The 13,330-nt window shown below is 46.5% G+C and overlaps 1 protein-coding gene across 4 annotated transcripts in view; it reads left to right on the forward strand.

Moving 5' to 3' along the window:
* PDLIM1 (PDZ and LIM domain 1) overlaps positions 1-13,330 on the forward strand; it is a 99,837-nt gene that overhangs the window by 73,442 nt on the left and 13,065 nt on the right. Inside the window, exons 1-3 of one of the 4 annotated variants that reach the window (XM_065407514.1) lie at positions 9,348-9,384; positions 9,642-9,712; positions 12,800-13,105. In XM_065407514.1, coding sequence (XP_065263586.1) covers positions 9,672-9,712; positions 12,800-13,105 — 347 coding nt within the window. In that variant the 5' untranslated portion in view covers positions 9,348-9,384; positions 9,642-9,671. Of the gene's footprint in view, positions 1-9,187; positions 9,385-9,641; positions 9,713-12,799; positions 13,106-13,330 lie in introns of those variants that run through there. The other 3 variants (XM_065407515.1, XM_065407516.1, XM_065407513.1) reach the window with 3 other exon arrangements.

A 13,330-nucleotide genomic window follows, 5' to 3' on the forward strand; every position in this document is an offset into this window, starting at 1 on the left:
CATCTTGTTGATTTCAGACCAATTAATTCTCCAATTTATCAAGGTTACTTTGAATTCTAATCCTGTCCTCCAAAGTGCTTGCAACCCCTCCCAGCTTGGTGTCATCTGCAAGTTTTATAAGCATACTCTTCACTCCATTATCCAAGTCATTAATGAAAATATTGAATAGTACCTGATTTAGGACAGACAGCTGTGGGACCCCACTAGATACGTCCTGGCAAAATATGGACATCCCTGGATTAAAGGGTTACTTCCAGTGTCTCTAGGCTTAATCTTCACATCAGGTTTGTCATCACTCTCCTCTTAGAGCCTGTTTAAAAGTGGAGCCAGCTGCAGCAGTCTTAACAAATTGAGGCACTGGATAAATCACCCTCTCTCCTTTAGTATGCGAGCAGGACAAACTGGCACAGTGAGGGAAGAGTTCTGCAATCCAACCCATAATCGGAAGAGCCCACTGAGCTTGCCAGCTTTGCCAGTGCCTCTTTAAATGTCTCGAGCCAGTCTGCCAAGAAAAAGAGAATAATGACATGAATAACACCCGCTTTTAATAAACCCTAGGGGGTTTTGTCCGTACCCCATTCAATGACTGCTGCAAGTGATACTTTGCAACGTAGACACTGTGTGACTGCAATGTCAACTTGAGTGCTAATTTCTCCTGGAAATGTAGCAAACATGCCAGGTTGGCTAACTTGGGGGCTCTGTGTATAGAATAGCAAATTAGACTTCATGATCTTGCCTGTTGCAAATGGGGTTTTTTATCCATCATCATACCCTGAGCAGATCATGCTGTCTATGCCAGCCTTGCAAAACTTTCAAGAATTTTACCAGCATAGGCCTAATAAAATGATGATTTAACTTTTTACCAACATCATTGTACAAGTTATTATATTTTACTTTTGTTGGGTGAGTAAATGTTTTTGTTGGACATGCAGAATCTTAGAAGCAACTATCATTATAGCTTACTCATAATTAAAAATAATGAGTAAATTATTCTTAGCAATAGTTAGATATAGAACTTTCATTTATTCACTTGCAGAATAGATAGCATGTGTTTTGGGGTGGCTTTTTGCTCTGCCAGAAGCATAGTACTTGTTCATATGAGTGTGGGGGCCATATACTGAACAGAATTACTAGTTTTGGTCCCATATTACATACACAACTATATGTGGTTCATTTAGGGACTGATCCAAAACTCCTTGAAGAAGATTCTCATTGTCTCCAAGAGGTCCAGCCTTAGGATGTACAGAGAGCAATCATTCAAATGAATAGCTAGGACTGTGGGATGTTTAGCTAGAGAGTTATGGCTGTGGTAGCATATGTATCACATCGTAGAGTGATGATAAAATCAGCTTTTACTAAAAAAGCCTGTAACCCTCCAGTAGCGATGGGTCAGCTAGCTGATGTAGTTCTGTGTTGGGTGTGACTGTTAACTTTGGAGGAAGGAAATGACTGGTGTATTTGCTCAATTATTTCACTTGTGCTTCTCACCCAAATCTTAAGGGTGTCACATTCAGCATCTGTTTCCACTTGAGTTACCCTTTTTTCCCCCCCAGTGGAAAGGACAAAACCACCATAGACTCATAGACTTTAAGGTCAGAAGGGACCATTATGATCATCTAGTCTTGATGATGCAGGCCACAAAAGCTGACCCACCCACTCCTGGAATAATTCTCTCCCTTGACTCAGCTGTTGAAGTCCCCAAATCATGATTTAAAGACTTCAAGTTGCAGAGAATCCTCCAGCAAGCGACCCCTGCCCCATGCTGCGGAGGAAGGCGAAAAACCTCCAGGGCCTCTGCCAATCTACCCTGGAGGAAAATTCCTTCCCGACCCCAAATATGGCGATCAGCAGAACCCCGAGCATGCGGGCAAGTTTCTCCAGCCAGACCCACATTGACCATTGATAGTAATTACCAGCGATGGCATGTTATTGACCTATTGACTAAAATCACGTTATCCCATCAAACCATCCCCTCCATAAACTTATCAAGCTTAATCTTAAAGCCAGAGAGGTCTTCCGCCTCCACTGCTTCCCTCGGAAGGCTGTTCCAGAACTTCACCCCTCTGACGGTTAGAAACCGTCGTCTAATTTCAAGCCTAAACTTCCCGACGGCCAGTTTATATCCATTTGTTCTCGTGTCCACATTGGTACTGAGCTGAAATAATTCCTCTCCCTCCCTGGTATTTATCCCTCTGATATATTTAAAGAGAGCAATCCTATCCCCCCTCAGCCTCCTTTTGGTTAGGGTAAACAAACCGAGCTCCTCGAGTCTCCTTTCATACGACAGGTTTTCCATTCCTCGGATCATCCTAGTGGCCCTTCTCTGTACCCGTTCCAGTTTGAGTTCATCCTTTTTAAACATGGGAGACCAGAACTGCACGCAGTACTCCAAATGAGGTCTCACCAGTGCCTTGTATAACGGAAGCAGCACCTCCTTATCCCTACTAGAAATACCTCGCCTAATGCATCCCAAGACCGCATTAGCTTTTTTCACGGCCACGTCACATTGCTGACTCATAGTCATCCTGCGATCAACCAGGACTCCGAGGTCCTTCTCCTCCTCCGTTACTTCCAACCGATGTGTCCCCAGCTTATAACTAAAATTCTTGTTAGTCATCCCTAAATGCATCACCTTACACTTCTCACTATTAAATTTCATCCTATTACTATTACTCCAGTTTACCAGGTCATCCAAGTCTCCCTGCAGGATATCCCGATCCTTCTCCGAATTGGCAATACCTCCCAACTTTGTGTCATCCGCAAACTTTATCAGCCCACTTCTACATTCGGTTCCGAGGTCAGTAATAAATAGATTAAATAAAATCGGACCCAAAACCGAACCTTGAGGAACTCCACTGGTCACCTCCCTCCAACCTGACAGTTCACCTTTCAGTACGACCCGCTGCAGTCTCCCCTTTAACCAGTTCTTTATCCACCTCTGGATTTTCATATCGATCCCCATCTTTTTCAATTTAACCAATCATGCGGTACCGTATCAAACGCTTTACTGAAATCGAGGTATATTAGATCCACCGCATTTCCTTTATCTAAAAAATCTGTTACTTTCTCAAAGAAGGAGATCAGGTTGGTGTGGCACGATCTGCCTTTCGTAAAACCATGTTGTAATTTGTCCCAATTGCCATTGACCTCAAGGTCCTTAACTACTTTCTCCTTCAAAATTTTTTCCAAGACCTTGCATATTGCCCTCTGTGCTTCATTTCCCTGTTTCATAGGGATCCAAATAGGAGAGGAAGGATGACTTGCTGGTTAAGGTACTGAGTTGGAACCGGGAAAATCTGGGTTAAATTCCTGGCCCTGCCATAGACTCCATGGATGATCTTGGGCAAGTCACGTAGTTGCTTTGTGCCTCAGTTTCCCAATCTATAAAATGGGGAATAATACTTCCTTTCCCCCATCCTTTGTCTTGTCTATTTAGAGTGCATGCTCTTTGGGGCAGGGTCTGTCTCTTACTATGTTTGTGAAGTGCCAGCACAGTGGGGCTCTGATCTCAGTTTGCACTTTTAGGTGCGTCTGTATTCAAATAATAATAAGCAGATAAAATGGGCTGTGAGAGCAGCTTCGAGAGTGTTCTAAACTGCAGTCATTTCCAGGTGATCTGGCCCATTTCCCAAAGGATCCTCTCTTCCTACTTTGAGGCAAAAATATTAGAACATCCCCAAAAAATCTAAGTGGAAGATTCAGGTTTAAGGTTAATTTAAGGTTTAAGGCTCCTTTAACCAAAAATTGTGTAAACTTAACAACGGAACAGTGATTTTTGTTTTGTCTTAAATAAGACATAACCTTCAGAAACATGTTCTAGTTACTTCTGAGAGTGAATAGCAGCATTCAGGTGATGGCTGAAACAGTCAGCCACATGTATCAACTTTCCCGAGGTTTCCTTAGGCAGTGCTGCTCACATCCTATGGGGTGATGTAATTGTTTCCATTTTGTATATTTGTCTCCATGGAGATTTAGAAGCCACAAAGTATAGAGAGTGGGTGTGTTGTTGATATGACCTTTGATAAGGCCGTGTGGGTGTACTAGCAGTCTGTGTGAAGCAATAGTCTATAACGTAACCATCTCCAGTTGGAGATGGCTGAACTTTGTTGGCTTTTGGTGACCTCCTGTTTTTCTTTGTTTAGGCAGCATTACTACATAGGTATGGAATGCTTTAGGAAAGTCAGAGAGAGAGAGGATGTGGGAAGCTGGTCAGACAGCTTTGTCCCCTTGCCTCCCTCTCATCAAAAAAATCTTCCAAATTTCTACTCTGCTTTCAAAACATGAGAAAAGCTTTTGGAAGGATGAGAAAAGAGTACGGCTATGTGAAGACACTCTAATCCCCAAGAGCCGTGACACATCCCGTGGATCTCAGAGAGAGATGGGAGCTCAGACAGATTGGTCTGTGCACTGGGAATCAGTGAGAGAGTTGGCTGCAATAACTTTGTTTTTGAAGTTGCTAAATCTTTGGCTTAAACATACTTCTGTGAACTGTGCTCTTAAAGGCAGAGATGCAAAGCTAGCATGGTGTGTGCTGGGAGGGATGGGTTTGAGCTGAGAAGTTTGGTTCCAGATCTGAACAACTCCTCTCAATAAACCTAAAGCTCATTGGATCTGAGATTTGGACTTAGACCCATCTCTAATGTAGAGCAGATAAACAATGGACACCAAGAAATGTTAATATTCTTCTCTTGGAGCAGATATCTAGGTGCAGTATCCAGTTCAGTTCAAAAATCCAGTTCAAAAATCATGAGATTAGTTTAAAAATACCAGGAGATCTTAAAAATTCTGTGTTCTCATTTGCCCCCTGAGTTTGGAGCCTTTGTGGCAGAGGAGGGGGTCAGATTTTCAAGCTTTTCTCTCCAACAACAAGGGCTAGAAACTTACTTTTTAAATAAAAACAGAGAGTCTCATGTAGCCCCATGACTCCACCAGCTGGGGTTGTAAGAAGCACCAAATATCGCAAGACCCTAAAATCAGGAGAATTGACAACACTGAGACCTGAAATGGGATTTCAGCAGCTTTCCTGCCTTGCTTGGGGCAGCACGCCTGCCCCCCACAAGCACAGCGGGGAGGCAGCAGTATCTCTTCGAATGCTGCTGAAGGAGGAGTGGTAGCAAGGACCCTTGCCCCTCCTAGTACAGCTTTTGGCTTCACTTGGAAAGGAGAACGGGGTGGCGGGAGGAGGTGGGAGAATGGAAGCTTTGACTGTAGGGAAGAAGAATCCTGCTCCTCAGTCCCTTTATTTTCCCTGTGTGACATAACCCCTCAGAATTTCCTATTCCTTGTGTACCAGATGTGGGTGGGTGGGCAGGCTCAGCCCAGCAGGATCCAAGTGTGGATCGGCTTAGTGTGGGGGGATCCAGGTATGGGGTGAGAGGTTCTGGGTGCGGCAATCTGGGTGCGGGTGGCTCAGTGGAGAATCTAGATACACAGGGTCTCGTTGGGGGGGTTCCGGGTGCAGGGGCAATAGGACTCTACGAGTGAAGGTGGTTGGGGCTCGGGGGGGACTGGGTGTGGGGAGGTGGGGCGGGGCTGGGTGTGGGGGACACAGTGGGAGGGTCTGGGTGCTGGGGAAGTGGGGGTTGATGGAGTGGGGGTCCAGGTGCAGCTGGTTGGGAACCAGTGGGGTGGGGGTCTGGGGGTGGGGGGCTCGTCAGAGGGGTACAGATGTTGGGGGGTAGGGCTTGTCAGGGTGAGGGTTCAATGGGCCTGCTTAATGGGGGAGCCCCAGCTGCTGCTGAGGGGACGCCGCATGCCGGGCTCCCGACTCCCCTATCCCCTTTCATTCTCCTCCCCCCCACCTCCCCTCCCTCTCACATTCCATCTCCCCTTTCTCCCCCCCTGCCTCTTCTCGCTCAGTGCCCCCCCACCCCCCAGCATGGCTTCCCTTTGCTTTGGTGCCGTTTTCTGCAGAGAAACACAGGAAAGCTGTGGGGGGGGCCCTGTAATAATTGCATTGGGCCAATTCTTTCCTGGGGTAAGAATATTGATTCTTCCCTTGGGTAATTGACAGAGTGGTCACTCTCATTTCTTGCTACCATCCACAGTCTCTGCCATGGGAAAGACTATCTTTATGGGCAGAAGAGCAGTGTCATCATTGTGCTTGAAATAAGATTTGAACAAAAGGCTTGAACACTGCTGGATAAATGGGACATTAACTTCATATTGTAGGGGTCGGTCTTTCATCAGTGTGTGGGAAACCTACAGGCCTAATGCCCAGACACTCCAGTTGGAGATGACATGTGAAAGCTCCTCTTTCTAGCCCACACATGACTACCTCATTGGTTTCTAGTGACTCATGAATGGGAGCATTTCCAATTGACTCTGTCAGTTTGGGGACAGCAGCCAGCTGGCTAAGGAAATCTAGAAATGTTACTGAACATTAAAATGAACATTTTGTGGGGAATTTGTTTGTCCTTTTGAAATGGGTGGTTTATTCTGTACCAGTCAAACCGGTAGCATTGCTTTAAGGTTCTGAGATGTACAGAAGGAGTGCTGTGTTAATTGGGGTAAGGGACTGTAGACCCAAGAAGCTAAGATGGTGATGAGGCCTCTGGTTAATATTGTGTCACTTAGGCCTGAGACCCTTCACAATAGAACAGGGGTCATCACAAATTTGAAAGATCTAGAGCAGGCATCCACACTAACAGCTCTTGCATTGACACAGAGAGCAGTGCACTGTGGGTAGTTATCTCACTGTGCAATTGGCTGCAGGATGCTTTAGGAAGGGTTTGCAATGCCTCAGTGGGCAGGTACAGCGTCACATGATACAGGTTTCTCAATCCCATTGTTCCATGGGCATCCTGCTAGATTGTCAGCCACTTTTCAACTGAAGTGTGTGGGTGGAGGGAGAGGAGAGTGGTGTGTCTTGGGGTGGGGGAGTCCTTGCTGAGGAATGTCAAAGCAGCACAGCAGTCCCCACCCCCCACCCCACACACACCTTGCAGCAGCAGTCTGCCTGCCACTGTATTCCTAGTGCAGGGCAGAACAGGAGCATTCCATGTTAATGATTTGCTCTTTGTTCCTGGAGCATAGCAGCAGCTGGTTGTCAGATACTGTCAGACACTTCCCAGAGCTTTGAAAGGGGAGGGGCGGGTGCATGACTGCAGGGCAGCAGAGATCAAAACTGTGAGCAGAGCCATAGGTGCCAACTCCATGGGTGTTCTCAGGCTGGAGCACCCACTGGGAAAAATTAGTGGGTGCTCTGCACCCACCGTCAGCCAAGCTCCCCTCCCCGCCCCGATCCACCTCCTCCTCCCCGGCACCGCATTCCCACTCCTCCTCCTACCTCCCAGCGTTTCTCTCCCAGCCACCGCCAAACAGCTGTTTGGCAGTGTTAGCGCGCTCCGGGCAGGGGGAGGGGAGAGGAGCGGGAACGTGGTGCGCTCAGGGGGAGGAGGTGGGGATTTGGGGAAGGGGTTGGAATGGGGGCGGGGAAGAGGTGGGAAGAGGCGGGGTGGGGGGGCCTCATGGAAGAGGTGGAGTGGGGGTGGGTGGGGGGATCGAGCACCCGTGGGGAAGAGGGGAAGTCGGCGCCTATGAGCAGAGCGGTCATGATGGGCATTGTGGGGTACTGGTGGAAGCCAGTTATGTCAACAAAACAAACAGCAGCGTCTACACTGATGCTATGACTCTTAAGGTTTGCTGCAAAAAGCTCTATGCCTCCCGTTGAGGTGGTTTTATTTTGTTGGCAAAACAGCAGAGTTTTTCCGCCAATAGTAGCTTTGCAGTGTTTACACCTGCCCTGTTTTGTCGGCAAAAGGCAGCTTTTGCCAACAAAACTTTGTAGTGTAGACAAGGCCTTAATGTTCACGTGCCCAGCTGGCGTCATGTCCTAACTTGCATAGCATTTAACAGTGTTTATGTCAAAAGCAATATGTGAATAATTCCATTTGTAGCTGCAGCAGTCTCTTCTTCAGAAGAATCTTCCTTGAGCATGTCTCGTCTTCAGAATTTTGTCCTTTTCTTATTAAATAGCAACTTTCTATAGCCAGTGATTCTAACTGTCCTGTAATATCTGCCTGAGGCAGCATAATCTAATGGCTAGTCCAGAGGGCCTGGGAATGGGCTGGCCTGGCACCAGTTAGCTCTGTGTTCTTGTCCTGTCACTTACCTCTCTACTCCCCATTTCTGGGCCTGTAGATGAGGTTCAGACTTATCCAGCATTAAGTGCTTTGGATGAAAAGTGCTATTGAAAGGCAAGATGACAGTGGACTATTTAAAAAAACACAAAAACCTTCCATTCTTTATCTTGATTAAATAAATACTAAGGAATTTTGGTTCCGGAGTTTTTGATCAAATTGATTGGAGGCTCAGATTGGAAGACTGACTGAATTAAATGGGACACACAGCCTTGTAGCAGGTGAAATCCACTGTCTTGATAACTAACCTATGGGTATTTGTTACTCGGGAACCACATGCAAGAATTTTTAATGCCTTTCCATTTCTCTGCTTTATGTCGGCGAGAATAGGAGGGGATCTTTTCAGAAGTGGCTAGTAATTTTTTGAATGCCTCAATTTTTCAATGCCCAACTTGAGATACCTTAACCAGGCCTGACTTTTGGATAGCGCTGAGCACCCATCCTCTGAAAATCAGGCCTCTTGAAGGTATGAGAGGTTGGACGCCCCCCCCCCCCCCCAAATCCACTAGTCACGTTTGAAAATGTCAGCCTACATTAGATCTGAATGGAAGCCCAGCCACATGATAAATCTGAACAGTCCTGCTCCCAGGGCTGGCTTACAGGGGGCTCAGTGAGAAGGTGGTTGTGCCAACTTGTGCTCCAGAATCAAACCATTCCATTAATAAAAAAAATAAAAATAAAAAAGCTTGAGACTGAATTCAGTGGATCCAGTGAAGTTTGCCGACAGCTCGAGACAATAGCTCTGATAGGTGTGCCCCAGCCCCGTCTTTCCAGTGATCTGTCGTCGCTGACGCCTAATGTCTGCTTTATGGACTCTTTCTCTGTCAAGCAGAGCGAGCAGTTGTGGATAGGGATGCTCGTAGCGCGAAGATCTTCAGGCTGCTGAGAGCTCTGTCGAGTGTAGGGTCGCAGCTGGGTGGATTTGGGGAGAGTGCTTCTCTGGTTACGCAGAGCTGTCCTCGTGCTGCATGTTCATCGGGCTGCCCTGGCACTTCCCACCTGCATGTCAGACACTTCTGACATTGCCTTTGCTCCCTTGCATGCAGGAAATAAGGCACATAGGAAGCGCACACAACCGGAGTGCTATGCCATTCACTGCTGCCACCGCTTCCAGCACTGCCCCCAAAGTGATCACTGCCCAGTACAACAGCCCCGCAGGCCTGTACTCCTCAGAAAACATCCAGACCTTCAACAGTGCTGTGGAGTCTAAGTCATCTGGTGATGCCCAGGACCCCAGCAAGCCGTAAGTAGTTTTCCCACTTCTCTCTCCCTGCCCCCTCCTTGGTGGGATGTCTGTTGTCATGGAGTGAGCTTTGTTATAAACTCATTGCGAGCATAACCATTCTTTAACATGGGACAATTCTCTTTCAGGCTTTTGGAAGGAGTGCAGCTAGCAGGGGTGAGACTGGATGCGGTCCAGGGGGGCATGGCTTGTGGGGGCAGGGAATATTCTGCAAGGTGCAAAGGTGAAATTAACAATTGTGTGTTTTTGTTTGCCAGAGACCAGCGCAGTTTCAGCGTGCGTTCAGCATGACATACCAGCCCTTAAAATCACCCTCTGACCGAAACAGGTGCCCAATGCTTTATTATCAGCACTTTGTACAATTAGTCTTTTTTCTTCTGGCTTTACAAGCAGTGCTGGAAGGGTACAGTGTGGTACGGAGGAAAGAGCAGCCCCTTTTCAGAGAGAGCTTTGAAATGTTACAGGGACAATGTCAAGGCTTGGAGTTTTTATTAAACTGCCCTTTTCTTTGGATTTTAAAGAATTGCAAAGAGCTCTGGGCAGTTGTTTCTCTTCTGCTCAACCTGTTACATGGTTGAGATTGCAAGTCTGAAAACATACTCTACCTCGACAGCAATCCAAGCAGAACAGCCATGGGGGTGGGTTTGTGTTTGCATCTGACCCTTGCCAAGTAACTCTCACTTCACCAAAAAAACTAGCCTGCTTCTAGGCTGAAGTGCTAGAAACAAACCCGAGTATGTCCGATGATGTGAGCACAGGTCTGGGAGCCAGGAACCTGCTGGGCTCTGTTCTTGGCTCTGATACTGGCTTCCTCTCTGACCTTGAGCAAGTCGCTCACTTAGCCTCCCGACGTCCCAGTTTCCACATCTGTAAAATGGAGATAATGATAATAACAAGAAGTCAGAGCACTTCGGTGTTATTTGTATTACCCTAGTGCTTAGAACCACTAGTCATGGACCAGGACGTCGTGGTGCTAGGTGCTGCACAAACACAACAGAGGCCATCACAATCTGAAGATACTGGCCTCTGCTTTCAAAGGTGCAGTTTTATGCCTGTGCTTTAGGTGCTAGTCCTCTAAATCCCTGACTTGCAGGTGCAGTCAAAAGGGAGAGGTCTAGGAACTTCAATTGTGGTCACAGTTGTTTGTGCCTGCAGAAATCGAGACCTTTTAATACTAGTCTGAAAACATGGCTCCATATGTGCTTATGCTAGCTCGTAGCCACCCTGATAAGGTCAGGACAATGCCGTCAACGTTTTGGCTTCCCTGCCCCCAAGGGTTATTTTTGCCTTTCACTTCCCCTGAGAGAAGGCTGGTGTCAGTGAGCCCCATGGGGCTGTCACTCCCCCCTCCCTCCCTGGAAAGAGGGCAGGTGGCAGTGGGTGGGCAGAGATTGTAAATAGCTGCTAAAGCCTAGCAGGATTTTGTTTACCAAACAGGTTTCAGAGTAGCAGCCGTGTTAGTCTATATCCTCAAAAATAACAGGAGTACTTGTGGCACCTTAGAGACTAACAAATTTATTAGAGCATAAGCTTTCGTGGGCTACAACCCACTTCTTCGGATGCATATAGAGTGAAACATATATTGAGGAGATATATATACACACATACAGAGAGCATGAACAGGTGGGAGTTGTCTTACCAAGTCTGAGAGGCCAATTAAGTAAGAGAAAAAAAAAAAAAAAAAAAAAAAAACTTTTGAAGTGATAATCAAGATAGCCCAGTACAGACAGTTTGATAAGAAGCAAGTGTGAGAATACTTACAAGGGGAGATAGATTCAATGTTTGTAATGGCTCAGCCATTCCCAATCCCTATTTAGCCCTGAGTTGATTGTGTCTAGTTTGCATATCAATTCCAGCTCAGCAGTCTCTCCTTGGAGTCTGTTTTTGAAGTTTTTCTGTTTTAAGATAGCCACCCGCAGGTCTGTCAAAGAATGGCCAGACAGGTTAAAGTGTTCTCCCACTGGTTTTTGAGTATTATGGTTCCTGATGTCAGATTTGTGTCCATTAATTCTTTTGCGTAGAGACTGTCAAGGCCAAACCGGACAGTCTCTACGCAAAAGAATTAATGGACACAAATCTGACATCAGGAACCATAATACTCAAAAACCAGTGGGAGAACACTTTAACCTGTCTGGCCATTCTTTGACAGACCTGCGGGTGGCTATCTTAAAACAGAAAAACTTCAAAAACAGACTCCAACTAGCTGGAATTGATATGCAAACTAGACACAATCAACTCAGGGCTAAATAGGGATTGGGAATGGCTGAGCCATTACAAACATTGAATCTATCTCCCCTTGTAAGTATTCTCACACTTGCTTCTTATCAAACTGTCTGTACTGGGCTATCTTGATTATCACTTCAAAAGTTTTTTTTTTTTTTTTTTTTTTTCCCCTCTCTTACTTAATTGGCCTCTCAGACTTGGTAAGACAACTCCCACCTGTTCATGCTCTCTGTATGTGTGTATATATATCTCCTCAATATATGTTTCACTCTATATGCATCCGAAGAAGTGGGTTGTAGCCCACGAAAGCTTATGCTCTAATAAATTTGTTAGTCTCTAAGGTGCCACAAGTACTCCTGTTATTTTTACCAAACAGGTGTCCTTTTAGAATTGAATTAACAGCTACTGCAAAGCTGCTTTAATGGGGCCTACGCCTGTCCAAACCCCAGACAATAGTGACTGATGCTCTGTGGCTTGTTTTTCAATGGTTCAGACTTCGAAGTGGGGCTGGCACCATGTTCATCTAACATCACGTGATCTATAATGCACAGCCCCCAGCCCCCATCCAGAGCATCTTTCTCTGAACTCAAGAGACCAGATCCGTGTGCCAGTGTTATTCCAGAGGAACGTAATTGAAATTGTCCAGCCCAGCACATTTCCTCTAGATTTACACTGGTGTAAGCGATGCAGAGTCTGGCCAGAGAAACTGCAACCGCTATACTTGGTTTCCAGATCTTTACAAAAGAATTGCCTTATGGTGACGGGGGTGGGTGAGGGGAGGGACTTAGCATCTAGTTCCTCCTGCTACACTGTATCCTTTGGGTGGTCTGCATTGCAGTCTGGAGGTGGGACTGCAGTTCATGTAGGCATACCTGATCTAACTAGATTAAAACTAGCTCAGACATGCTTCTGTGCACTCAGTCACACCTCCTGACTGCATACCCTTTGTGCTCAGCCAGCACATCAACATTAGCCAGAAGCTTTACCATAGAGCTGATCTTTGTATGGTGGATCCTTCTAGTGAAAGGAATGCCTGATTTGAAGTACTCATTTCAGAATTGCTTGGGAATTTGGTTTAGTCCTCCATTAACTTCTTCCTTCCTTCCTTCCCCCCTCTGTGTTTTCCTCTCAACTCTGCAACCCTAAAAAAAAAAAATACCCAACCTCCCTTGTAACCCTTTCCTGCCTCTAGCCGTTTATTGCCTCCTGGGTTCCAGGCACCTTTTGCAACTGTCTATAATCCTCTCCAGCCGCACACCTCCTTGCCTCCATTGCAAAGGAGGCACAGCACCTCCTCCATCCCAAGCCAAGTGCGAGTGGGGCCCGAACAGCTAAAGCAAGCCGCTCAGATCTGCCCCAACAGCCCTGTGGAAGTGGAGGTGCCGGGACTCAAAGTGGTGCACGTGCAATTTAATTCCCCCTTGCAGCTCTATTCCCAGAGAAACATCCTGGATACTTTACAAGGGCAGATCTCTTCCGTTAGCCCTGCTTTTCCCAGGTAACCTTGCCTGCTGCGTGCGTGGCTTACTCGGCGCACATGTGCATCCACGGCTTCATCTCCACAAGTGACTTGTTATTTGTCCATTGCTCACAGTGTCAACCTGTCACCAAGAATCCAAGGTTTTATGTGTCACCTTTCTGAATGAAAACTTAGTGCATGATGTTCTCATCACAGACGCTTTCTCTGCATTGCATTTCTTTGCTGTGCACAATGCAAAGCACC

This window comes from Emys orbicularis, chromosome 7 (genome assembly GCF_028017835.1).
Source record: "Emys orbicularis isolate rEmyOrb1 chromosome 7, rEmyOrb1.hap1, whole genome shotgun sequence".
NCBI classification, from domain to species: domain Eukaryota; kingdom Metazoa; phylum Chordata; order Testudines; family Emydidae; genus Emys; species Emys orbicularis.